At 39.9% G+C, this 26,174-nt stretch overlaps 2 protein-coding genes and 1 long non-coding RNA gene across 17 annotated transcripts in view; 2 read left to right on the top strand and 1 right to left on the bottom strand.

The window, feature by feature from the left end:
• The window catches only part of KIFAP3 (kinesin associated protein 3), a 157,299-nt gene extending 149,362 nt beyond the window's left edge, over positions 1-7,937 (top strand). For 4 of the 6 annotated variants that reach the window (XR_012032990.1, XR_012032991.1, XM_072830537.1 and 1 more), the window contains one exon: positions 7,455-7,937. Coding sequence is in view for 4 of the 6 variants with exons in the window: in XM_072830537.1 (XP_072686638.1) it covers positions 7,455-7,563 (109 nt within the window). In the remaining 2 variants the exon portion in view is untranslated. Of the gene's footprint in view, positions 1-3,199; positions 3,269-7,454 lie in introns of all 6 variants that reach the window. The other 2 variants (XM_072830539.1, XM_072830540.1) reach the window with 1 other exon arrangement.
• LOC140635637 (uncharacterized) lies at positions 5,073-20,734 on the bottom strand. Of its 2 annotated transcripts, XR_012032993.1 has the most exons (3): positions 19,522-20,699; positions 18,898-19,182; positions 5,073-5,361 (listed from the first exon to the last, which is right to left on the bottom strand). It is a non-coding gene; the product is annotated as an uncharacterized lncRNA (long non-coding RNA). The 2 variants fall into 2 exon arrangements; XR_012032994.1 differs by lacking the exon at positions 18,898-19,182 and having other exon boundaries at positions 19,522-20,734.
• SCYL3 (SCY1 like pseudokinase 3) overlaps positions 20,039-26,174 on the top strand; it is a 44,619-nt gene continuing 38,483 nt past the window's right edge. Inside the window, exons 1-2 of one of the 9 annotated variants that reach the window (XM_072830547.1) lie at positions 20,039-20,375; positions 25,107-25,320. In XM_072830547.1, the coding sequence (XP_072686648.1) occupies positions 25,156-25,320 (165 nt within the window). In that variant the 5' untranslated portion in view covers positions 20,039-20,375; positions 25,107-25,155. Of the gene's footprint in view, positions 20,463-20,859; positions 22,207-22,226; positions 22,426-25,106; positions 25,321-26,174 lie in introns of those variants that run through there. The other 8 variants (XM_072830546.1, XM_072830541.1, XM_072830543.1 and 5 more) reach the window with 8 other exon arrangements.

The following is a 26,174-nucleotide window of genomic DNA, read 5'->3' as shown; positions in this document are numbered from 1 at the left end:
AATATTTATTACATATAAGTTCATAGAAAAGGTGCTTCTGACAAGTTCAATGAAAACTTCAGAAGCTGTCATATAGTAGTAGTACCTTAACATGCACGTGCATTACATATTTCTGTGTCCAAGCCTATCAGCATCTTCTGTCATTTTCATGGGCCCCCACAATCAGAATTTTTTTTGCATGTGAATACTCCTATTTAACTCTCACTAAATTATTTCACAATTTATAAAATGATTAGATTGACCAAATGAGAAACCATTGGAAACCACATTCTATCACTGTTAAATATGCTGAGAGTTTAAATGATAAGACTTGCTTTAAAACTTTATAAAAGTAAATGACACTCAGTGATAAGACAAGCTCTCCATCTAGTGGTTGGTTTATAAATTACAAGCATTTAGATCTCTAATACATGTATTGTAAATAAAAATAATAATAATAAAATAATACGTGTATTGGTAGGTATTATCTTATCGGTATTGTCTCATTCTATCTATACTTCTTTTATTACTGTGTAAAAGTATTTCAAGAAAAAAACTGTTCTCTTCTGCCAGAATAGTCCAGCCCTACCTATTGAATTCAAAGACAAACTACTTCTACAGTCTGATTTCATCTGCATGGAATACCACAGCCTCTTAGTTATTTGATGAAGCATATTCCCACAGTAAAGGGACAAATTGTTTCATTCCTATTAATTATAACCTCTAAAATTTCAGCCAGTTTTGAAACACTTTGCCTTCATTCTCATTTCCCAAGTGGTAAAAGTATAACTAAAAGAACCATTTCAAAAGAGAAGAAATACCATTTTTGTCAGGAAATGTAGCATGTTTGATTGTTATTTCTTCCATTGCCTCTACAGGCTCTCAATACTTCACACATGGACAGCTGTGATATTCTCTTAAATGTTCTCCATGCTTTTGTCTCTTTACACCCATAGTTACCAGAGTTATCTTTCTAAAACACAGAAGTAAGTTGTCCCCTTTCTAAAAACCACAGAGAACTCTCCAGAAGTATATAGTTAGCGTGGCATATGAAGAGCTTTCAAAATCCAATCTTAACCTCCCTTTCTAGCCTTATCTCTTGCCATTTGCTTTCATCGTAAACCTAAGAATTTAAGCATAACAAACCAGTTGCTATTCTTCAGCGACTTCTCTCTCTCTTGCTGAAGCTGCCACATTAGGAATTCTCTCTCTTCACTTGTGAAGTCCTACTTGTCCTTCTAGATTCGTCCATTCATAAAATAAAATATTTTTTGAATGCCCACTCTGTGTCAGATACAATGCTAACTGCTAGTGATATAGCAATTAATAAGACAGTGACAGTCTTTACTCCTTTATGAGACTTATAGTTTCATAGGAAATAAAGCAAAAGGATATACAGATAAATGTAGGTATAGTTAGGAAGTGACAGATGCATTAAAAGTATTTTTACTTTTAAATGTGCCTGAGTGGCATAGTCAGTTAAGCATCCAACTCTTGGTTTTGGCTGGGATCATGATCGCAGGATCTTGAGATGGAACCCCACATGGGGCTCTGTGCTCAGCGCAGAGTCTGCTTGGGGCGCTCTCTCCCTCTTCCTCTGCCCCTCCATGCCACTCACTCACTCACTCTCAAATAAATAAATAAATCTTTAAAAAAAACACACACACAACATATTTTCTTTGAAGACTTTCTAGCCCCCTAGATTCTTTTGTAACAATTTATGTATACCTCTAATATACTCTCACCTTATATTAAATATCTGTCCCCCCCAAAAAAAAAAACAAAAAAATAAAAAAATAAATATCTGTCCCTCTTCTAGTCTTCTGGATTAATTTATAAATGTACTAGGGTAATACAACACCATATTATTATTGGAATTTTTTTCCATGTTTAGTTGCCTCCAGTCCTGGTCAAGGACAATATCTTATTGCCTTCTCAGTACCACATTTTTTTAACATTGACTGTCAACACTACTTAACACATTGTAGGAACTCATATACCATTTGGATTAATGGATGGGTGGATGGATAAAAAGGATCACTATTACATTGCACTACTACAATTTCATATTACTAAATTTCTCATGACAAATTATAGTTAGGCCGAAATTACATTGATCAATTTATAATCTCGGAAAGGAAGATAAAACTCATTTTGATTCTATGATCAATATATTGGAATAATGGATAAAAAGAACAAACTGTTCTAGGAAGCTATTATCAGATCATTTCATATATCTCTATAACACCCTGGAAAGCTTCCTCTGAAGAAAATTAGCCTATGTTAAGTCCAAAAGAATTATTCCATGGATCACAAAGATAGATAATAAGTAGTAATAAGAATCACTACCCTCTATAAATATATTGTCATAAAGTATGTTATCTTAGGGTGAATAGAATTCCTAAAGAAAGACTCAAACCAAAAAAGGTGAAATTCAATGAGAAAATTTCATGTGTGTCTCTGTGTATACACATGGACACAACTACACACACACATACACATTCAGTGTGAGCCATTTTGTGGTAAGGACTCCTTAAAAAAATTTGAGATCAATGCATTTTTAGCCTTCATTATTAGAGTCAGAAACAGGATTTCATATTCTATGCTGGTTTCAGACCACATAATAAGTACAGATACATATTATTTTCACTTCTTCATTTTAAGGTAAACATTGAAAAATATCAATTATTTTAGAGAGCAAAAGAGATGGTAAACATTCTAGAGACTAATATATGAGTAGTATATCAATCATGAGGATTGATTACATGAGAGTTGTAAAATAGCCATATTAGAGAAGATTTGATTTATTTTGTGGTTCCAGAGGGTAATTCTAGAACCAATAGATTTCAGATCAAGATAAAGAACTTTCTAATAGTTTAACAGGCCTTTAAATGGAACAAACTGCCTTGTGAGAATTCCCACTTCTGGAGATGTTCTGTAAAGAATTCAATAGACCTGGTCAAGGATGTTATGAATGGAAGTGTAGTCTCGAGTATTTCTAAAAATGTTTCTAAGTCAAAGATTCTGTGAACCTATGATAAGAGAACTTGGCTTGAATTTATTTATTTGTAATTTATTTATTTTTTGTAACATCCTCTAATATATACATTATTTACTCTGCATACCTTTTGCTGACTTGGGAATTTCAAAGAAGATAAAGACTTGTGTTGCTTTTTACCAAATTTTAATAAAATAATGATAATACTTTTCACTTATGCAGCACTTTTCATCCAAGGATTTCAAAGTGCTTTACAAATATGCACTAATTAAGGCTCACAAACAGCTAGAGGTAGGTGATTTTCTTCCCTCTCTACAGGAATGTCAACCCTGGCATAGAAGGCCAGTAGGAGCCTCAGAGTGCCTAGGATTCTTTACTGGCTGCTATTCCCCTTGTAACGTGCTGCATGTGAAGTATCACTTGTCATGCCTGGATTTCTCATTTTCCCCCTCTGAATTATTGCAAGTTTAGAAATACAATGAATGCTATTAAAAATTTGTTTGACACCTTGTTAGTATTACAGAAAATCCTGTCTCTTGCTTGCTGAATGCTAATTGGATTTCTAAATGTTTGAGTAAAGGTAAAATCTAGATGTGGTTTTACGTTTGTTGTTAAATTTTAAATATTTTTTCTTATGAAGAATTTGTCATTTTCCTTTCTAGGTACCCCAAATCACTGTTCTTGGGACATAAAATTTAGTAGCAGACAGATTTGGGGGCCTTACCTGGTTGTCTTTTCATCACAAACCGGAACCATTTTCTTTTAACTAGAAATATACATTTTTAAGAAGAGACTGCATTTTGTTGCTTTTCTAACTTAAAGATCTAAAAAATGATATCTAGACATGGAGGATGATGGTTAAATGACACTACATAGTCCTCTTTTAAAAAGTGGTTTAGTAGTAGCATATTCTGATCTAGAGGTACACACCACTTTTTATGTAGGTTAGGAATACCAAGAAGAAAATATGTACATATGGAGACACACATGCAATGTTAGATTAAATTCCAATAAAAATAGCCAGATATACAAACTTTCATCTGAAGGAGAATGGTCACACAGGGAAAGGACAGGAGTAGTGTATCACAGCTGTTTGAGTACTTGTGTTTCCTAGTGAGGACATGCCAGTGCCTTTGTTACTGTGTCCTCAAAGTCCTTAGTGGATCAGGAAAGCACAATTTTTGCTGTCACAATTCCCTTTTATATTCACAGTTTCGATCCCCTTCTTGTAGAACTTATGTAAAGAATCTATCTGCTTGTGTTTAAAGGAAAACTTACTGTTAGGCTCTCCTCATTTTGAATTAGATTCAACATTAATAAGGCTACATCTTGATTCCAAGGGTGAAAGTACAGCAAGTGTCCACATATCCCAAAAGAATATCCATCTTCAGCTTTCAGCATCCTGAAAAGTCCAAGTTCTCCTCTATATTAGAATCAAATGAGAGTTTAAAGAATCAAGCTTTTGTGTTTCAGAGTGAACTTTATTTAAAAGATATTAACTGTGTGAATATAGCTGATCTTTCATAAAACAAAAGGACCTACAACTTACATCAAAGTACCATGCAAACTGGTCATAATGTTTCAGACATTCTTTTCTTTAAACAGCAAGTTCATCTGTGATACATGATGGATAATTACAGAAAAACTGATTTTTAATAGTTTCTAATTTTTCCCCTTAAAATTTTTTCCCAAGGGATATCTATGGAAGTTCAAAAAATTTGGCCTAAACACACAGATGTCTCTGGGTGAACTGTCGACTGAGTAAATAGAACTTTATTACAGTAAACTTGCAGGCTCAGAAACTCAAACTCATCAGTTTGAGTTCAAGGTTCGATCTTACTTTAACTGACTTGGGAGTGCAAATTCTTACCAACAATGTGACTGACAAATCTTTTTTAAAACATCTGAGTATCTATCTGTCAGTGTACATCAGGCAGATTGAATAATGTCTAAGTTTATCCTTTACATAACCTTTTGTCAAATCACATGGTAATACAATAATCGGAAGTTTGCTTTTTGGTCGTAGAAATAAAATACAGCTTTGCAGTTAAAATGTATGATGACCTCAGACTCTCAGAACCTTTTTTAAGGCCTGTTCCTCAATGAGGACAAGCCTGCCAAAAAGGTCAGATGTTCCTGATAGTATCCTGATAGTCACCCCAAGGAATTGCTTGGGTTAGTTGCTAGCTTTGCCTCTGAGGAGCATCTTCTTCTGTGCCAACATGGCTAACAGTTTCCCTTCTGAGGATTCTCTTCTTCTTTTAGAACTATGGTACTGTTGCTGTGAGGTCCCTTTGTGAGATGTTCTGTTTTTAAGGTGCCTTTGCATATTTGTGCTTCTTGTTTCTACTCTGTGCTGCTTGTTTCCAAGTTCCTGAAAGCCTCTAGATTGAGAAAAAGAAGATAAAATTAACATGAGTTTAACCTAAGTCTCCTGCATCTCAGAAGAGATGCTAAAAAGTATAAGCAGTATCCGAAGGCAGGCAGTAAGTAGATGAAAAGAAAAGGAGTTGAAACCTATAAACTATACAACCAACCTTTACATAATTAAAAGTAGTTTGGATATGTGGGTATTTGTTAACCTTAGTGCTTCAGGAGAAAAATGTCACCGGCCAACTCTCCCTCTAATTTTAAACTGAGTTTGTGGACTGCATTACTTTCTAAAACCTCTTTAAAGCTACCTCTAGAACAATGTTTCCCTTCATCATAAAATTAAAATTTCTTCCCATGAGACCAAGGTAGAAAGGAAATATTTATATTTTGCCATTTCAAAATAAATTCAGACTTAAAATTTTCAACCAACTTTTAGGAATTATAGGCAGGTTTTGTTTTTGTTTTCTTTTTTAGAAGGAGCCCAAAAACTTTCTTTTCTTCAGGATGACCCACTACCAAATGTTAACGTAAAACTTATATCTCAGAAGATCCATTTCCTGAGCAGTAGATTCACGTGAATAATATACTCCATAGGCATTATATTTCCTTACATTTAGTAATTAGTCCTGTCTCAATATACACATGCACACGCATGCATGCACATACATACACAAATTATTTAAAACCTTAACATTTTAAAAGTTACTTCTTTTGTGCTTTAACTTAATCTCATTTTGAGTTAAGAGGAAGTTAGTGCCTATGTAAGTACAATTTTTAATCATATTGTGATTTTTCTGATACAGAAAAAATATTTTTTTCTTAAAGATTTTATTTATTTATTCATGAGCGACACAGAGAGAGAGAGAGAGAGAGAGAGAGAGAGAATGAGGCAGAGACACACAGGCAGAGGGAGAAGCAGGCTCCATACAGAGAGCCCAACGTGGGACTCGATCCCAGGTCTCCAGGATCATGCCCTGGGCCGAGCCACTCAGGATGCCCAGAAAAAATATTTTTCCATCTAGTATACTCTCAAATCTTAAAACACTTAAATATATGTATTTTCTCAAAGTCTATGTTTCTACATTATCAATTGTTTCCTTTGATTGGAAATAAGCTCACTAGCATTCACTGCATGAGCTATGCATGAGCATGTTATAGCTGCCATCTTTGCCTGGCAAAATAAATATCTTGTCATTTTGCTAAGTGTTGGATAATTCTCTGATCCTTAGTGTTTTGGAGAACAGATTTTCTTTTAAATTAGTAGTAGATGAAAGAATAATTTTCAAAGTAATAAAGTTTACCCATGCTTCAAATATCTTTATAACTCTGAAAGTTATCTTTAGGCTTCTGTTATTTCCAAGGAATAAACTGAAACAAAATTTATAATTATCTTGCTGTCAATCAAAAGAAACATGTACGATTTATTTGTTTTTTTCTAATTGAGGAGTCAGAAGAATTTGCAGATCAAATCTTGCTAACTCAAATGTTGTAAAATTCCTTATCTTATTCTTTCAGTTGTAGGTTTATAGTATAATTTGGCCCTGAGTGAGAATTTACAGCTAAAATTCAAAATGCATGTCCTTTTAACAATACTATATCTTCATATGAAAAAAATGGTCTTATTATAAAAACAAAAATCATTTTACTACAGTTTTAGTTTTATCATTCCCTACCACTGATACTTGCTAGCACATAAAATCTTTTCATATTCTGGCATAAAAGCCATATGTGAATGTAATTTAATTTATTAAGAATTTTCTGATCTGTCCTCCTCTTTGTCTTGAATAGTACCTGATGACAGAGGTTTCCAACATTTTTAAGACATTATTAGAAGTAAATATTTATTATACACAGTTTTATGACTATATTTAATATATATTATATATAACATGTATATTTGTGTATATTTCATATGTGTGTGTGTGTGTATATATATATGTATATACACATATACATACTCACACACAGAACAAGAAAAAGGCCTAATGACAGCCACACTTTTGCTGCTAGGAAGAGAATCTTGGAGGTGTAAAATTCCTGGCCTTCTCTTGGTCTACATTGTGTGATGAACAGTACAACTTATCATTCCTTTTTCTCTTTTCAGCCTTGGAATGGATGGCTTTGGCCAATCAGTTGGCATTCTTGGACGTCCTGCCACAGCTTATGGATTCCGCCCTGATGAACCTTACTACTATGGCTATGGATCTCGATAAAGTCATCCTTTTCTTGTGTACTCTCAGCTTAGAAGAAATCTGTATGGGTTGGGTTAACTTTGAATCTTGGCTAATAATGCATGTTGATATTATTGCGGGTCTGTGGGGGTATTTTTTATTTTTTATTTTTTATTTTTCCATGTTGTTAGCTACAAATTAACTCTGATACCTTTGTCCTCTGTTAGGTACAGTTGATGTTTGACACTGTTAACTCATGAAACTACATATTAATGCTGAATAACATTTCCCATGTTATAAAGAGAGGTGCAGAATTAAATGCTGAAAGGCAATCAGACTGGAAAACAAACACTACATTATGTACATTAAGTGACTAATTTAATTTCTATTAAAAAGAAGGATAAAGTACAAGTGAATTAGCAAGTCATGTGTTTCTGTTTAATATGTTTTATTAAGAGTTTCATGCTTCTATACAGTGCATATGAATTTTCTTTTTCCCTGCCCATTTCCCCCCACCCTTGTAAACTCTTGAGTTTTTCATGTAATGTGTGCTACTTTAAAATTTATAAAAAGAATGTCACCTTTTTCCCCTATTCCATCTGCATTTTCAGGTTTGCTTCCCCAAGTTAACTATGTGTTTTCAATTAACAATGGAATATATGCCATAGATTGTTACATATATGTAGACTGTCTTCAGCAATTTGAAGTCTTTTCTTTCTGATTTTAAGGTAGAAAACCTGACATCTGTTAGTGCACATGAAACTAGATTCATATTGAGCTTTTAAATTTTATCATTCATGAAACCTAAAGTGTGGAAAGCTGTCTAATTGAGGAAAACTAAGGAACAGCACTTTTTCTTAACTGTTTCCCATTCATTTACTTGTGTTTATAAGATTTAGGTGGTAAGAAATAGACTTTATAATTAATAATGAGTTTTGAAAGCAACTCATTAATGTTACAATGTTGGAAATTTACTTGACATACAAAGCAAAATAAATAACTATAGAGATATTTCCTTGAGCACCTGCTATTTAGAGAGAGGAATTCTATGACGCTTTGAAGGAAATATATAAATCAAAAATAAGACTTCTGTCCTTAAATTTTAAAACCTCTGTGATCTACTACACTATTTATTTGGCTTAATTTATATTTTAAGCATAGAATAATAGAGCTAGAAAGGGCCTTTTAAATAACTCTATGTATTTGAGAAACCAAACATAAAAATTTGAAATATCATAAACTACCTGCTACGTATCAGGAAGTATATATGCTCCTAGGGAATATGTGAATCTAAGATATGATTTGTGTCTGAACTCACAACGTAATTGATCTTTCTGAAAGTATACATTTATTTTGTCTTCGTTTCCATTTTAACTACAGAATATTAAAGCTAGAAAGGGCCTTTGATGCCAAATCCTGTCACACTCTTTTTTTTGGTTGAAAAAGCTGTTGGCTAGAAGAGATGAAAAGACTTGCCCAAGCTTATCGATTTGGTCAGACTCTGACCTATCTCCATGTTTCCAATGCAGTAACCTCAATACTAAATATCTTGCCTTATTATTTATAATACATACCAAGTAAAATACATGTAATAAGTGACATTAATGATGTAGGAAAAGACTTTAGGTTTCGAAGCCGATGGCCAGGAAAGAATTCTTGAGGCACCTTTGGTACAAAAAGATGATTTTATTAGAGCACGAGGACAGGACCCGAGGGCAGAAAGCTGCACCAGGGTCATGAGGAGTGGCCCATTATGTACCTTCAAGTTGGGAGGGAGTTTGGGATAGCGTCTCTGAGGAATTTTGGAAGCAAGGTTCACAGGATCTTGAGGGTGCTAGCTATTGTTGGGAAAGGGTCATTTACTACCATCTAATACAACCTGAGTCACGAGACCCTTCAAATGTACATTGGTCGGTCATATGCTTAGGGGCTGATTGCCAACATGAATCTCGCGGGGCTTAGAGATAAAGGAAATTTCTAAAGGAATTTTTTTATTTTATTTTATTTTTTAATATTTTATTTATTCATGAGAGAGAGAGAGAGAGGCAGAGAGGCAGAGACACAGAGGGAGAAGCAGGTTCCATACAGGGAGCCCAATGTGGGACTCGATCCCGGGACTCCGGAATCACGCCCTGAGCCGAAGGCAGACGCTCAACCACTGAGCCACCCAGGGATCCCTCTAAAGGAATTTTTATATGTTAAAGTAGACTTACAGGATCCTAGAGGTCAGGCTAAGACTGCCTTTTGCCCTTAGCAACATAGTAACATCAAGGCAGTTGAGTCCCTAGAGGAAGGTCACTCTGCCTGTTTCAAGGACTTTCAGTGCACTGTAGGCAGTAAGGAAATTTCATAATTTTTCTTCTGCGTTTGTTTCCCTCATCAATTAATAGGAAGACAAAGCCAACATTGTAAAACATTGTGAGCTGATTTGGGAAGAACACCACCCAAATTCAGAACGTTTCTGGGGCTGTGCTCACTGAAGTTCAACGCACACACTCCCTCTCCCTGTATAATTTTCTCATTATTTTAGGACTTCACAAATTTAGAAATTGTGAACTTTCCACTCAGTCATGAGCTGGCTTATCTTTACATTATTTATGAAGGAAAATTTTACTAAAGGAATAAGGAAGAATATCTAAAATTCTTGCATACTTCAGAGAACAGAAAGTTTTGGCCTTGGGCACTTTTAGAAATACAATTTATATGTAAGTCAGATATCTTGGCCTCACTAGATTTTGACTGCAAATTAAAGTCACATTTACTTCAATAACTAAATTGCCATGGCCGTAGGCCATGATATATAGCTGGAAATTATTTCTCCTCATGAGGTTTCTGCTCTTTCCGAGAGAGTTCCCTAAGGTGCTTTCTCACACAGGGCTGGGAATAGCTTCCTCATGTTCTGTTTCCTCCCCTTGTCTTCACACTGCTGCATCTCTGTTGGTCATCTTCATAAGGTTAGCGCTGCCCCCCCCCCACATGGCAGAGCCACTGCTGTGTCCAGTCAGGACTTGGGGAAGAAGACACTCTACCGTTTCTGATCCCCTTCCATATGTAAGAACAGTACCTATTCTGCACAGCACAGGAGAACTGAAGCTATACATTTTACCACGACTCCAGAAGCTCCAGAAATGACACATGAGGTATATCACACAAAATAACTTGCTATTATTACTAGTTGTAGCTGTGATCAGAGCTGGCAGTCAGAAGGCTCTCACTTGGCCTTGCATGGTAGTGCTGGCTCCATACCACCAGAAGTATGCTAAGAATCTTTAGGACAAGCCTCAGCCAGATTGTCAGAAGGTCCCACAGAAAAGAATGGTTTTTCTTCAACCCAGTTGAAGGCCTGCTTTTAGAGTCTTTATTTCTTATAACAAGATTAGTTTTTACCAGCTGTCTGGTCTTCAGTCATGAAACAGAATAGGGAGAAATATAAAGCGATCTTTCTACCTTTTTCCAACTGTTACCTGGAGGGTTTTTTTCTAAATCTATCCAATTGTCTTGATTATTGGCAAGTCTTCCCAAATTCTATCATTGGGGATACACTGAGGTTTTCAATGAGGTGAAAGATCATTGGTTCAGATCATGATGTCAGGCTTATGAGACGGAGCCCTGCATCAAGCATTGGCTCTGCACTGGGTGTGGAACCTGCTTAAGATTCTCTCCCCTTGAAATACAAATCAAAACCACAATGAGATACCACCTCACACCAGTGAGAATGGGAAAAATTAAGACAGGAAATAACAAATGTTGGAGAGGATATGGAGAAAGGGGAACACTCTTGCACTGTTGGTGGGAATGTGAACTGGTGCAGCCACTCTGGAAAACTGTGTGGAGGTTCCTCAAAGAGTTAAAAATAGACCTGCCCTACGACCCAGCAATTGCACTGCTGGGGATTTACCCCAAAGATACAGATGCAATGAAACGCTGGGACACCTGCACCCTGATGTTTATAGCAGCAATGTCCACAATAGCCAAACTGTGGAAGGAGCCTCGGTGTCCATCGAAAGGTGAATGGATAAAGAAGATGTGGTTTATGTATACAATGGAATATCACTCAGCCATTAGAAACAACAAATACCCACCATTTGCTTCGACGTGGATGGCACTGGAGGGTATTATGCTGAGTGAAATAAGTCAGTCGGAGAAGGACAAACATTACATGGTCTCATTCATTTAGGGAATATAAAAATTAATGAAAGGGAATAAAGGGAAAGGAGAGAAAGCGAGTGAAAATATCAGTGAGGGTGACAAAACATGAGAGACACCTAACTCTGGGAAATGAACAAGGGGTAGTGGAAAGGGAGGTGGGCGGGGGGCTGGTGTGACTGGGTGACGGGCACGGAGTGGGGGCACTTGGCAGGATGAGCATTGGGTGTTATGCTCTAAGTTGGCAAATTGAACTCCAGTTAAAAAAAAAAAAAAGATTCTCTCCCCTTTAGCCCTACCTCTCTAAATAGATGATATAGATAGATAGATAGATAGATAGATGATAGATAGATAGATAATAAATAAATAAATAAATTTTTAAAGGTACAGGAACAATAGCCAAGATAGAAGAAAACATCTCTGAGCTAAAAAGGATTTCTCCCTACAATACAGTAATCATTTTTAAAAATTGGTGTGACATCTATCTTGACTTATCTAGAAAAATTCTTGAGAAAAATGAATTAAAATCTCCATAAGAATATTGAAAAGAAATATAAAATGCCTTCCAAGAAACAGACTGTCCGCAGGATTCTGACATTAAGTGGACCTAACTAAAGAACATTCCCTGACCCCAGAGTAAAGGGAAGTTGACAGGTTGTAAGTGCGCCTGGCAGGATTTGAGATTTGTGATGAACCAATAACTTCTGCATATCTCCCACCACTCTCCTTTTGGAATGCAAGTATCCTTTGTGATTATCCTGTCCCTGCTTCAATCATTGTATGTTGGGTGGGAGTGGGCAGGGTAGGTGGCAAATAACTTCTCGCAGTTCATAACTCTCTGAATCAAGAGGAACCATGAAAACCACACCCAAGAAAGCTCATTCAAGCTAGAGCCTAATGCCATAATGATATGTGACTTTTGGGAGAGGAGGTGAGTATATTTTGATGTGAACAGAATGTCAATAATTGTGGCCAGGAAGCAAAATATATTGATTGAAAAAGGTGGCCACAGTATTCTTCAGTCTTCGCATCATGAGATACTCTGTTTTATCGTCTCTTAAATTTGGGCTCACATTGTACTTTGCTTCGACCAACAGAATGTGGCAGAAACGATGTATGAGTCTAGGACCTGAACCTCAAGAAGACTTGCAGCTTCTGCATTTGGCCGTGTGGATTGCTCCCTGAGACTGACATGCTGTGGAGAACTTGGAAGAGAAGCCCAGCCATCTCAGCTGTCTCATTGGGGCACACCCCCTCCTTCAGCTGACATATCACCAAAATACAGTCTTGTCAGTGAGTTCAAGAAAGACCAGAAGTAGGACCACCTGGTCAACCTTAGAGAGTTGACCTTTTGTGGAAAATGATAAAGTGCTGTTTAAAGTTTCTGAGTTCTAGGCCGATGTGCCAGATTGTATTTTCAAAAGATGGCCACCCCCACCTATTCCATTTCACATGCTCATCTTACAAAATGATATGGATACTCCTCCAGTCATTAATGGCATCTATGTCCCTTCCCCTAGAACCTGGATAGACTTTTTTTTTTAACTGTTTCAACCAATAGAGTTAAGCAGAAGTTATAAAGACTAAGGCTAAGTCAAAGACAGTATTTTCAATTCTGCCTTAATCTCTTGGGTTGCTCATTCTTGAAATCAGTCTCCATGATGTGAGAGGGCCAAGCAACATGGAGAGGCCACGTGTAGGGGCTGCAGTACGTGATCACAGCTGAGGTCCCAGCAGACAACCAGTCAACTGCTAGAGGTGAATGAGCCTTCAGAAGACTCCAGCCCCCAGCTCTCAAACTACCCCAGCTGAGGCCCATGAGCCAAGACAAGCTGCCTTGCCACACCCTGCCCAAACCCCTGCAAATTCGTGAGCAAAAATATGTCATACTGTTTTAAGCTACTAAGTTTGTGATGGTTTGTGATACAGCAATCGATAACTGATATAAATTATATCAGAGAGGGATATATCAAAAGGCCTATACAAGTCCTCCAAATCACAAGTAGTATGACTTCCTTAGCCTCCTCACTTTTTCTTCACATCTATCACCACCACAGGTATTTTCCATAGGCACAAAGATTATGAATTTATGAGAGTTATAACCTAAAATAAGAGCAATGGAGAACAACATCCCACTCTAGAGTGTGAATTAATTTAGGTTCATCTCTTAGCAAAATTATCAGTTACTACAAATCATGATCTCTCAAGGCATTTGAAGTATTTTGATTACCAGAGGTCCAGCATACAGGATTTTGAAGTGTCAAAAAAAAAAAAAAAAAACTTTTATTTGATCCACATGACCACTTAATACAGAAACCCTGCAGTTAAGTAACCATGAGAAGAATTGTTTAACATGCACATCACCTCCTCTACTCCTTTTCTCTTCCAAGCCTTCTAATCTTGCTAGGTTGGCAGTTTGAGGAACTGAAGTCATTCTGGAATCTGGATGATGGTAACCGCTATTTAAAGGCAGAATAAATATCTCTTACGAGTCAGCTTTTCTTCCTCCATGCCTACAATTTACGAATGTCTCAAGTCTGCTGTGTAATGAGCACTCAGCTAGAAGTTGAACCCCACAGAGCATAAATATTACAGCTTGCACCAGGTGGGATGTGGAGATGCCCATCAAAGCTTAGGCCCCAGAAGGGCAAGTTAAGGAAGCATTGCTTTTCAATTAGCCTAACTTTCAGAGCTCATTTATTTCCAATGGTAGGTATTAAGGAATCAGTTTTAATTCAGTGATTTTGAAAAGGAGACCCACACAAATTTGGGGAGCTTCAAGCATCTACAAACTCCAGAAATGCAATGGAATACTTTGGAAAGAGAAGCCGAACTTATCAATCATTTCTCATTGAAATTAGTTAAGTCTAGCTGCTTGTTTTGTTTTTAAATATTTCTAATGCTATCTTTAAGACTATTCACAGTTTTCCATTTTTCTGACATTTGACTTTTAATAATGTCACCAGTAGACTCCATCTGTTTATACTCACCAACCTTTGGTCCCACATTTTTCCTTAAGCTCTTCTTCCCAGCTTTCCTCTTAAGCAAATGGAAACCAAAACTGCCCCTCCAATGATAATGATTGCCCTGATGAGGACTCCAGCTGGTCCAGACTCCCAGACCAGTGTGAGTGTAACCTTTGACTCACATCTATGCAGATGGACCATGGAGTGACTTCTAGAATGACTGACAAAACTACCTTTACCTCAATATAATACTAAAATCGCCATCCAGGGAGGATCACAAGCTTCATTCACATAACATACAATGTGTGTATAGACATGTTTCCTTTAGGTGCATGTGCCTTATGCCCACCTCTACATCCCATGACAAGGGTTTCCTATCTCAATATTCATTCTAACCCTAAAAATAGAAGCCCATCCACCCTTGCTCTGGGGGTCACAGCTTTGGAAGCCATTCCCATGTTCTATTTGCTGCAAATTTACTGTAACAACTCCACCTAATGTAGTTTCTATCCTACCAAGGTGTGAACTCATGTTACTTTGGTTACAGTAACAGAATATGACATAAAGCACTCGCTATTGATGTAGAGTTCTCTTTTGTTACAACTGTTGCACAATGAAGATGACAATGATATCCATACACAAGGGTGCCTGCTCACACATATTAGGGTTGGGTTTTTTTTGAGAAGTAATGCATGTACTGTAAAAGTCACCATTTAAAAATGCACACACACACAAAAATAAAATAAATAAAAATAAATAAAAATGCACACAAGGTGGTGCAACCATCACAACTATTTAATTCCAGAATATTTTCAGCACCCCAAAAAGAAACTCCACACCCTTCTACCCTCAGCAGATGAGGTAGCCTGTGAATCACTTAGGACAACTCATGGGAGTGGCAAGAAACAGGGACTTCCATTTTTAAGGAAACAGGGCAAATAATGTTTAATTTATCCTGAGCTAAAAGTGCAGTTTCGACAGGTAACTGAGAAAATAGGAGAGAATCACGTGTTACTATTTCTTGGCTTAAGTGTGTGACATTAGCTCAATTGCAATCTACACCTTATCAGGAAATGTGAACAAGTTCTTCATAGTCACTATGATATGCCTGCCCTGCAACATTGTTACCACATAAGAATCATGAGCAATGTTATAGATACAAGAATGCAAGAGCTTCTAGGGGCACCTGGGTGACTCAGTTAAGAATGCAAGAGCTTCCAATCTAAGTTTACATTTCAGCTCCTTATTCCTTTATTAAATTGACTTCAAAATTACAGAAGTAACATATGCTAACTGTAACACATAAAACTGTATGCAGATACATAATGCAAAAGAAGTAATCCCCTCTCCCTATCCCAGATAGGAACTGTTAACAGTAGTGTGTATCTCTTTCATTCCGTCAAAAAACAAAATTCAAGTAAATTTGGAGACCTAACTAATTTTGTGAAACAATTCAAGAATTGGGCAGGCATCCCAGCTAGCAAGTAGAGAGGAGATCTGAACAGCTGTACAAAGTGGAAGGTTTTTATAGGAAGGAGGGTGGGGCAAGAAAGTTATTATTAAAAATAAAAATGAAAAGAAAGGATTGTTCCAGACAAAGTCACTTTCCTTTAGGGGGAATGGTAGGGTGGTCTTATCATGCATAAGATCTCATCTTCCTGTGAGGTTGGAGGGCCCTTGCAGCAGATTCATTGGTGCCCATTGGGGAATTTCTGACTCCTTAAGACCTTCTGGGGGAAGGCTGAAACTACAGCTAGATTAAGTAAAGCCCTGGTTTGGGCCTAAGCAACACCATTTTGGGCCTGTGGTTTTCTTTTTTAACAATTCATTTATCAATACTTGTGGAGCTCCTGTGCCAGGCATTGTTCTAGGCACCTAGGATCCATCAGTGAACAAAGCAGAGATTATTTTCCTTGTGGAACTTATAGTAGAGAAAGAAGGCATTAAAATACAATTTTTTGAAAAGGTAGAATGAGGCAAATATGAGAGTCACAGGTGGATCAACTTTGGGGGATGCTGTCATGGGAGGTCCATCTAAAGTAACTAACTCCCTTTCCTCTCCTGTCTTCTCCCTTACTTGTTGCTCTCTATCACATTAGGATGACAGTATGGTACAGTGGTTAAAAATATGAAATCTGTAGGCAAACTACTTCATGACATTGCCAGCTTTGTGACTTTGTTCAATTTAACTGTTAGCAGCAGGTCCCCTCCTTGCCTCCGTGCTGACCTTATTTCTTGAGTTCAGCCAAGAAGGAATTCAGAGTGAAACCTTTAAGTAAGCAAGAGTTTATTATAAAATCCAAAACTGAAAGTACATCCTCAAGATGGCAACTGTACTAGGAGTATGGGAGTCTTTTTTTATCCTTGCATGGCTTATGGGTCATAGTGCCTCCAACCAAGGGTGCTTCCCATCATCCAGGGGACTGACTCTGCCTTCCTGTTGAGAGGGGGAGTTTGGGCCCTACAGGGCCCTAGTCAGAACCGTCAGGGCAGCCATCCTCCACTGGAGAGGTGAAAACTGCAATGCAAATGTATTATAATGAAGCTATAGGCTACTGTAGGGCAGCAGGTTATAGGGAAGAATGCATGTTTATCCCCTGGGGTCTTTTCTGGCTCTTTGTGGTCTGGGGGTGATTGGCAGTTTCTCAGATTATTATCTTTTTAATGGATGCAAAGTCCCATTTCCTGATTGTATCCAGCTAACTTTTCACTCTGTCATAACCTCCCTGTACATCAGTTTCCTTATGTGTAAAATGGTGTCAATATCTAGCTTAAATGAATTAAACTCCAAGGTATGCCTCTTTGGCATATTCAATTATTCTAAACTGATTATTTTTAAGAAACTGCAGACTCAGGAGAAGTTCTGAAAACTGAGTAGAAATTACCCTTTTGTAAGAGATATTTATACGTAGAAGGGAAATCTCCATTCATAAAAGAGAGATGACCCTAAATCTCTAGAAACTGTTATGAATGGAGAAGCAATGGCTTTAAACCTTATCCTTCTTTACTGGGCTTTTCCTGGTAACCTTCCAAAAATGCTCCTCCACTCTACCCCTTCTGTCTTTAACTGGAGATGATATTTAACATGATGGCTTTGGTCATTCTGGTGAGTTACTTAGTTTTCCTGAGTCTCATGTGTACTTGGAGGAATACATGTTACTAAACTTTTGTTTGATTTTCTCATGTCAATTTAATTCTTAGTATAACCAGAAAAATCTTGAAGGGCAGAGTAGAATTCCTCCTCCTCAACATCTTGTTTTATTTTTTAATAGAACTTATCACTGTGCAAACTGATCTTTGTTCATTTATATGCTAGTCTCTACTTCTCCCCTTACCCATCAACCTCCTAAAATTTGGGGTCTATGAGAACAGGGAATTAATCTTGCTTTGTCTCCCTGGTCTGTAGAGCAGAGGCTGGTACACCATGAACATTTGTAAAGTATTTGCTGTATTGAGTAAGTAAACAAGAAGCAAATGTCAGAAAAACCTGAGATGGGAAGTATAAGGTCATTTATCTCATATCCAGCTTCAGACAACAGTAGCTTGAAACTTGCAGGTTCTTGGTGGTGGGGCAGGGCACTTTGGAAAACTAAGATAACATTTCTAGCATTAAGCTACTCACACATCCTCAATCACTTAAAAAGAAAAAAAAAAGTTTTGTTTGGGCCCCTTGAGCCCACTTTTTTGCAATGATTATGTCTTCTTCCTTCTTTTCTTAGTGGTCAGCATAGTACATGACACAGAAAAAGTGTCTATCAAACATTTGTGGAATATGTCTGTATAATCAGGTTTAAGTTTTGCAACATTTGTGTACTGTTTACAGTGTACAAAGTAGGCCAACAGTCCTTACAATATGGGTATTATGATGTCTGTTGCTGACTTTAAATTATTTCAGTATTGACAGTGTAATATTCTGTGTGGGTTAACTGGTTGAAGCCATGCCCTTGAAAGCAGCTAGCATTCTAGTAATCAAGAATTCACACTCCAGAGGTAACTAGCTGGAATCATACCAGAAAGACTACATTCCAGAGATGGAGCTACAAATGCTTTAGCCACTTGGATTTCTGATGACACCGGATGTTTTGCTAATTATAAATGATACGCCAGAATGATATAATTATAATGAATGCCAGACATAGGTATTTACTGGCAAAAATAACAGCTTATTAATTATCACAACAAATAGAAATGCACTCTTCAAAGACAGACGAACTGTTTAAAACGTCTTAGGGAAAAAAAAAATCTTAGAAAATGTTCTCCACACCTGAATAAACACAGGCTAAAAATTCAAGGTGCCTCAGCCTTTGGAGATGCCATTTGAGGCCGTGTCCCTAATGGTGCTGGCTCTGCCACTGGCCTGGAAGATTTCTGGTTGCCAGATGCCGATGACACTGATAAAGGAAACCTGCCTCTGGAGCACTGTACTTCTGCTTCTCAATTTTCTAGTGCAAGGTGGTTGGTGGTCACCCTGCCCAGAATGGTATTCTCCGCTATGGTAGTCACTACCCACAAGTGACTACGGAGCATGAAGATACGGTGCATTCAAATTCTTAAAAAAAAAAAAAAAAAAAAAAAAAGTATCACATTTTGAAGACCATACAAAAGATGTAAAATATCTCAACCATTTTGTATATCGGATGAATGTTTAAATGCCACTCTTCTGGATATATTGTGTTAAAATATATTAAAATTAACTTCATTTTTGCTGTTTTTTAATGTGGCTACTAAAAGAAAAAAAAAAACCTTTTTGAGTTACATTTGGGGCTTGAAGTCAATTTCTAAAGGACAGTGCTGACCCAGAACAGAACCCTCAGCGCTGGTCAAGCTTACCCAGCCTGCTCCCTAATAAATATTTAATACGTTTCTGAATAAGCGGCATGTATCTGACCTTTTTGCTTCCACTTAACCTTATGCAGAAATTGTGGCATCCTTATCCATCTTAAACCTCTTCAGCTACCAGGAAGAACCTAAAAGTTTGGGATGATCAAATTATTCAGGTCAGCTGTCAACGGTGAGGTTGCAGAGCATTTAGCAGGGAGGCGAGCAGAGAAGACGCAGTTCACTCAGTCGTTTAAAAACTGTTAGGTATATTCCCACAGCGCCCTATTAAATAAGCACCATTAATATTGATAATAGGTGCTATAAACAGGAGCACCCGCGATTTACTCTTTGCTGAACTTCCGTCTCAGCGGCTGAAGCCAGCAGCACCTCCAGCGCCGCCCGCCTGCACCAGCCGGCTGCACGACTCGGGCCCACGCAGCGCCACCAATCGCCGCCGCCGGGGCGAGCGACGTCACCCCGAAGGCCCCGGCCGGCTTCCCTACTTCGTTTCTGCGCCCCGCCCCTTCACGATTTGTCAGAGGCGACGGCGGCCATCTTGGATTCGGGCGGATATCAAATTGAAACTGCGCGGCCAAAGGCCTAAAGATCAAACTCAAGGCAAACTTGAGAGTTCAACGTAAACGCCAATAGAAGAAACACTCTCCCGGGCCGCCCGGGCCGCCCGGGCCGCTGGAAGGAGGGAGCGAAGCCGCGACCGGCACCGGCGCCCACACTCAAGATGGCACGGGCGTGAGAGTCACCTGTGCGGCCGCTCTGTCTCGGTTCCGGGTTGGTTCAGCTCAGTGGTGGTGCCGGAGGGCTGGAGGCTGGCGTTCTGTCCGGTTTCCGGACCCGTCTCTATGGTGTCGGAGGGAGCGTACCCCCCGAAGATTGTGGGTGTAGTGGCTACAGCCTCACAGGGTAGGCGAGGGTGGTTGGTGTCAACAGGGGGCGAATTGGGGACCGGAGCCAAGACCCTCGGCCGCCTCCCCCGCCGCCCTCCCGCAGGTAACCGGGCGCGCTGCGCCGCGTCCGCCGTCAGTGCGGGGCCGGGCCGCGGGGGAGGGGCCGGGCCGGGAGCGCAGGCAGCGGGGCGCGCGCCCCACTCGCGGGTCCGCGCTCGGCGCGGCGCCGCCGCCGGTTGAGCTGTGCCCCCCGCCTCCGCTCGGCCTCCCGACGCTTGTTTCCGGGCGCCCTCCGGGTCTGGGCTCCGCGGGCGACCCCGGGCCGGCGCGTTGCTGCCGCGGAGCCGGGCGCGCGGGCAGGTGCGGAGGCTGAGGGGCAGCGAGCGGGAGCGCCCCGCCCCCCCCGCCCCCCCCGCGGTGGCCGTGCGACCCCGTCGGCCCCGGGTCGGAGCGTGCGCGGGAGCCGGCGAGCCGCCTGCGTTCGCGCTCCGGGGCGGGGGCCGGCGCCGGGGGAGGCCCAGCCGCCTCTGCCCTTGCGGCGTGCTTTTGCGTTAGGATAAAAAGGAAAGCCTTCTTGTTGTCGGAGCGTACTTGGGAAACCATGAGGCTACCGAGTGGGTCCTGAATTCTGGAATCCGCGTCGCGGTAGTTTTTAAGGACCGGTGCGCATACCCACGTAACATCTCAGATCCTAGCCGGAATCCTACTTCTTTTGGCCCATAAAGGCTTCATTGTGTGTTGCTGCTCAGCTGGCAGTGCCGGACTGAGTGCAATCCAGGGAGTAGGCCCTTGAAACAGATCAACGCAAAGGATGGGGAGTAACGTTACCACCAGATAACTGGTAATCCATCGGCACGGGGCTGTCCTAAGGACTCACCATGCGAGCCCCTAAGTGTCTTTGGAACCTCCAAGCAGAGCGAGCTGGAAACCAAGATCATCTCGATTAATTTTTGAGGAAGAAGAGAGAGTTCCTCAGATGACGTGGGTTTCTTGGTTGAGTGTATGAGTTGCCCGGTGACCTCGACAAGCGCTTGCATAATCCACAGGTGGCCCGGAAATGCGATGTGCTCCCTGGGAAGCAAAAGGATGGAGGAAGACGGGTGAACCAATACCTTGAAGAGAAGGCTTTGATGCCGGCTTAAGTCAGAAACTGCCCATCTAGCATTTTTGTCATAGCGGGGATGGTAAATTCTGCAAAATATCCATGCTGAGGTCACAGTATTAGACTATCTTTTTGTGGGTTTTGATTTTTTTTTTCTTGTGACTTTTTTATTTCAAAGCGATCAACAGCACATCTCTTTATCGCCACCAAATAAAGTGTGTGTTGGAGGCGGGCTGTGATCCTACTACTCTGTGAGCATTGCCCTCCTGGAACGGAGCGTCAGGGTTGATGATGCTATCAAAACAGTCAAGTGGCATCCTCTCTCTCAAGAAAGGGAGACATTTCTTTTTTTTCTCTAAGGTTGAATTTCTTCATGTCTAGGACCCAAAATATACACTGCGAAGAAAAATTACCAGCGTGAAGCTTGTAAAGCTTTTGTGAGTCCAGATGTTGAAAAGCCCGGGGTTCCCAGGAAGACGAGTTTTGCTGTCTGTAAATGACTAAGTAAATGTCCATCGCTGTACCTCTTCTGACTGCCATTCATTCGGCCAGAGCATCGCTCTTCAGTCCTGGTGACCATCTTATCTCCTTGGGGACTAATATTAAAACTAAACAAACACCATGATTTTCTGTCAAGAGGATTTTCATTTTCTTGCCAGTTTCACATGTGTTGATTTTGGAGAGCTGTTATTTTGTGGCTGAGAGAGAAGGAAGTTAGACTAGCCTCCGATACATACTTTTCAAAGTAAGGCTTCTCTGACTAATCCCTCTAGTCTGACTGGTTTTTCAGACAGTTGTTGTAGAGTTGAGTTTTCTGCTGACAGAATGGCAACTGGTTTCAAAGAACATGGACCCATTCAAGCTGCCTCAGGTCGACCTCCGGCTACCCCTGATTATAGGGGTGTCCACGAGGCAGGGAGGAAATGGATTTGCAGCTGGGCTTCCCCAAGCCTCAAGATGGAGGGTAGTAATGTGTCCCTATAAATCTGACTAAGCTACTCCCAGTGTTTGCTTTTCCTCCTTCTGCCAGCTGCCTTCCTCTGTGTTTGCCAAGTTTCTGCTTCTTCATGGCTTTGGCTCGCCAGAGACCTGACTCTACCTCATGGCATCCTTTTACCTTTAGCTAATGGAAATATCGCATGTTCATTCAGATTCCCAAGGCAGGCAAAGATCTGGCCATTTTAGCTTTTCATCCAGGCCGTGGGTCGTAGAGATGGCTGATGTGTGAATTGACGGTCCTTTGGCCCAGAATAGGCGCTTGACCCATTCACTATGCACCAGAGGAGCAAGACCCAAGTACTGAACATGACCCTCACTGTTTAGCAGTGAGATCGTCACATGTGGGCAGGGGCCACACCATCTTCACAACAGGGGAGTTAACAATAGTCACTTTTCTCAGTGAGCCTACGTTAACACTAATTTTATTTATTTGTGGTCCTAGTAGAGCTTGGGACATATGGTTGAGATTCTTGGCATTTTTAATACGATTTTTTTTTTTCCCACTGTTCTTAAGATAAATTGCAAAGCAATAGGAGCTCAGTGGATTTGTTGCAAAGATGACTTAGTTCTTATCCTCGGAAATATTCTTGGATTTTGAACAGTTTCATTTTTAGATAGCTTTAGCCCTCATACGTACTGTCTTCCTTATACAGTGATGTGTGGGGGTCTGTAGGCGCTGGGGATTCTCTGTTAGGTATGTGTCTTGAGCAGCATTTCATACTTTGGTAACACAAAGTGTCATGTGGGACTTCACTAAAGTGGAAAAAGAATCTAAGTAGTGGGTCTGTGATGATTATTAGGTGTATATTTATTCAAAGGATGGACTTCCTTAACTGAAAATTTTAAAGCTCTATGTAGCATTTTCGGCCATGTTATTTTGAACTAGCAACTTCTTGTGGCATCGCCAAAGTTAGTAAGAACTCTCTTTTATGTTTTATTTTTTACACCATGGTAAAGCCAGAACTGCAAACTGACCGAAACTTTTCAAACATATGTAGTTTGGCCTATACAGGTTCTAAAAACATTTGAACTGACATTGAAAAAAATGGAAATTTCACATAAATATTCAGGCTCTTGGATCCTTATGGTGAAATGCATGATCTGGTGGCTCTGGAGTTGCAGTCCTGATTGGAGCTTGGTGAAGGCCACTCCCTCCGAGTGCAAGCCTTCTCTGTAGGTGCCCGTCACACGTGGTTGGTCCTGTGCTTCTCTCCTGACTCTGCAGGACTACCCTGCAGTCCTGGTATAACTGTGGGAAGGTGTCTCCCCATTGCAGAGAAAAAGGTGTTTTTATTGTAGAAGATTTGGGAGGTGCAGGTACATGTGTGTCTGTCCGCCAGCCTGTGAATTACCCGTGATCCGACACCCACCACAAATCTCTATTAATACTTACTTGAGCATATTTTTTCAAGTCTTTCTGTGTATGTGTCCCTATGTATATAAATAGGTAGATACATGCATATATGTAGACTTAGATATATAATGTGTATTTCTTTTTGAAACAGTGTTATTGAGGTATGATTGACATAGAATAAACAGAACAAGTTTTAAAGTGTACAGTTTGATGAGTTTTGGTATTTGTAATCTCCCTTCACCATAATCAAGATAACAAATGCATCTGTTCCCCCTAAAGTTTCCTTTTTTTTTTTTTTTTTTTTTTTTTTTTTTTTATGATAGCCACATACAGAGAGAAAGAGAGGCAGAGACACAGGCAGAGGGAGAAGCAGGCTCCATGCACCGGGAGCCCGACGTGGGATTCGATCCCGGGTCTCCAGGATCACGCCCTGGGCCAAAGGCAGGCGCCAAACCATTGCGCCACCCAGGGATCCCACCCCTAAAGTTTCCTTATACCTCCCCCTCCCCATCACAATCCTCTCTTCTCCCACCGGCCCCTTACCCTGAGCCCCCACCCCAGGCAACCACTGATTTATTTTCTGTCATTATAGGGTAGTTAGCATTTTCGAGAATTTCGTGTATGTGTGGGGTTTTTTAGCATTTGGGATGATGTTTTGCACAGTTTTGCACTCCCCTTTTTACTCAGCCTGACCAGGAAGAGCACGGAGGGCACTCTCTTTGTTATATTTCCTTTACTTGGTGTTCAGTGACTTGTCTCTTTCCTTTCCCACTGTCAGACTGGTGTTGCAGTGCTTTGCTTGGCCTGTATGAACTCTCCATTTGTTAACATGTTTCTAATCATTGTTAGAAATACTCTAGGTTGTAATGTTCTTTTTTTATCATTTTAAGTTCTTGTAGAACATAGAGAAATTTTCTCACTGATGAATAATCAGATTTTGCAACACTTCCCTGTTAGGCGGGGCATGTGAGCCCGCTAGGGAGCACAGATGATCTTATTCTGGTTCTGTTTGCCCTCACACTCGGGAAGGTCTCCTTTGGGCGGCGGTGTTGGGGAAGGGCAGTAACTGCCTGTACCCGGTTCAGTGCATTTTCTCTAGAGCAGATGGTTGTTAACTTGACAACAATTGCTGCTAACTTGCTGAGCATTTGCCATTTTCATTGTCAGATGGCCTAGTTGATGAGGATCAAAGAAACAAGTGGGTCTGAGTGGCTGGGTTGGGTCCTTGGAGAGCTCCAGTGCGTGTTGCAGATAGAGACTTCTGTTTGCCAATGTTTTCTGTTTTCTTTCAGCTCAGCTTGGCTTGCAGAGGAGCTGCAGCACTGCCTCACCGCATAAGGGATGGGATCAGAGAGCAGTGCCTTGAAGAGCTATACGCTGAAGGAGCCACCTTTCACCTTACCCTCTGGACTTGCCGTTTATCCCGCTGTACTGCAAGATGGCAAATGTGCTTCAGTTTTTGTGTATAAGAGAGAAAACGAAGACAAAGTTAACAAAGCTGCCAAGGTACCGTGATAGGTGACAACTTCATAGTACTTTATACCGTCTCGTTTTTTTGTCTTTGTTTTTTAAAGATTTTATTTATTTATTCATGAGAAACAGAGAGAGACAGAGAGAGAGAGAGGAGAGGAGAGGAGAGGAGAGGAGAGGAGAGGAGAGGAGAGGAGACGTAGAGACACAGGCAGAGGGAGAAGCAGGTTCCACGCAGGGAGCCTGATGTGGGACTCGATCCCAGGTCTCCAGGATCACACCCTGGGCCGAAGGCAGCGCTAAACCACTGAGCCACCCGGGCTGCCCCCGTCTTGTTTTCTGTTAAAAAGTATGACTTTGAAATTACTAAAGGTCAAAGGAGATAGACCATAAGGGATAGTGTTTTTATTCATATCCTTTAAGAACATAGTTGTCCTTACTTCATAGGAAAATCTCCCAACTGGCATTGACATGTCAAATACCACAGATATAACCCAAAAGCTTCATAAAACTCGGTGTGATAACTTTTATCATATTTTTTTAGTGAGAAAGTTTGGAAGGTAATTAATATGGCTAATATGAGGTAAAGGAAGTTAATCTAGCTTAGCAAAAATCTGTAAGTATTGACAGTTTGGTAAGTATATTTTTTAATTTTTAAAATTTATTATTTTGATTTTAATTTTTAACTTTTTACTTTTTCTATTTTAATGTTTAACTTTTAATTTTTATGTTTTAATTCTTAAATTTGAGTGTAGTTGATACACCATGTTACATTAGGTTCAGGTGTCCAACACAGTGATTCAACTTCTCTATATGTAACTCTGTGCTCACCATTAGTATATTGATGATGGACCTAGAGAAAAATATTTTAGAAATTGTAACTGAATTGT

This window comes from Canis lupus, chromosome 6 (genome assembly GCF_048164855.1).
Source record: "Canis lupus baileyi chromosome 6, mCanLup2.hap1, whole genome shotgun sequence".
Taxonomy (NCBI): Eukaryota; Metazoa; Chordata; class Mammalia; order Carnivora; family Canidae; genus Canis; species Canis lupus.
This window is presented reverse-complemented; position numbering and strand designations above follow the sequence as displayed.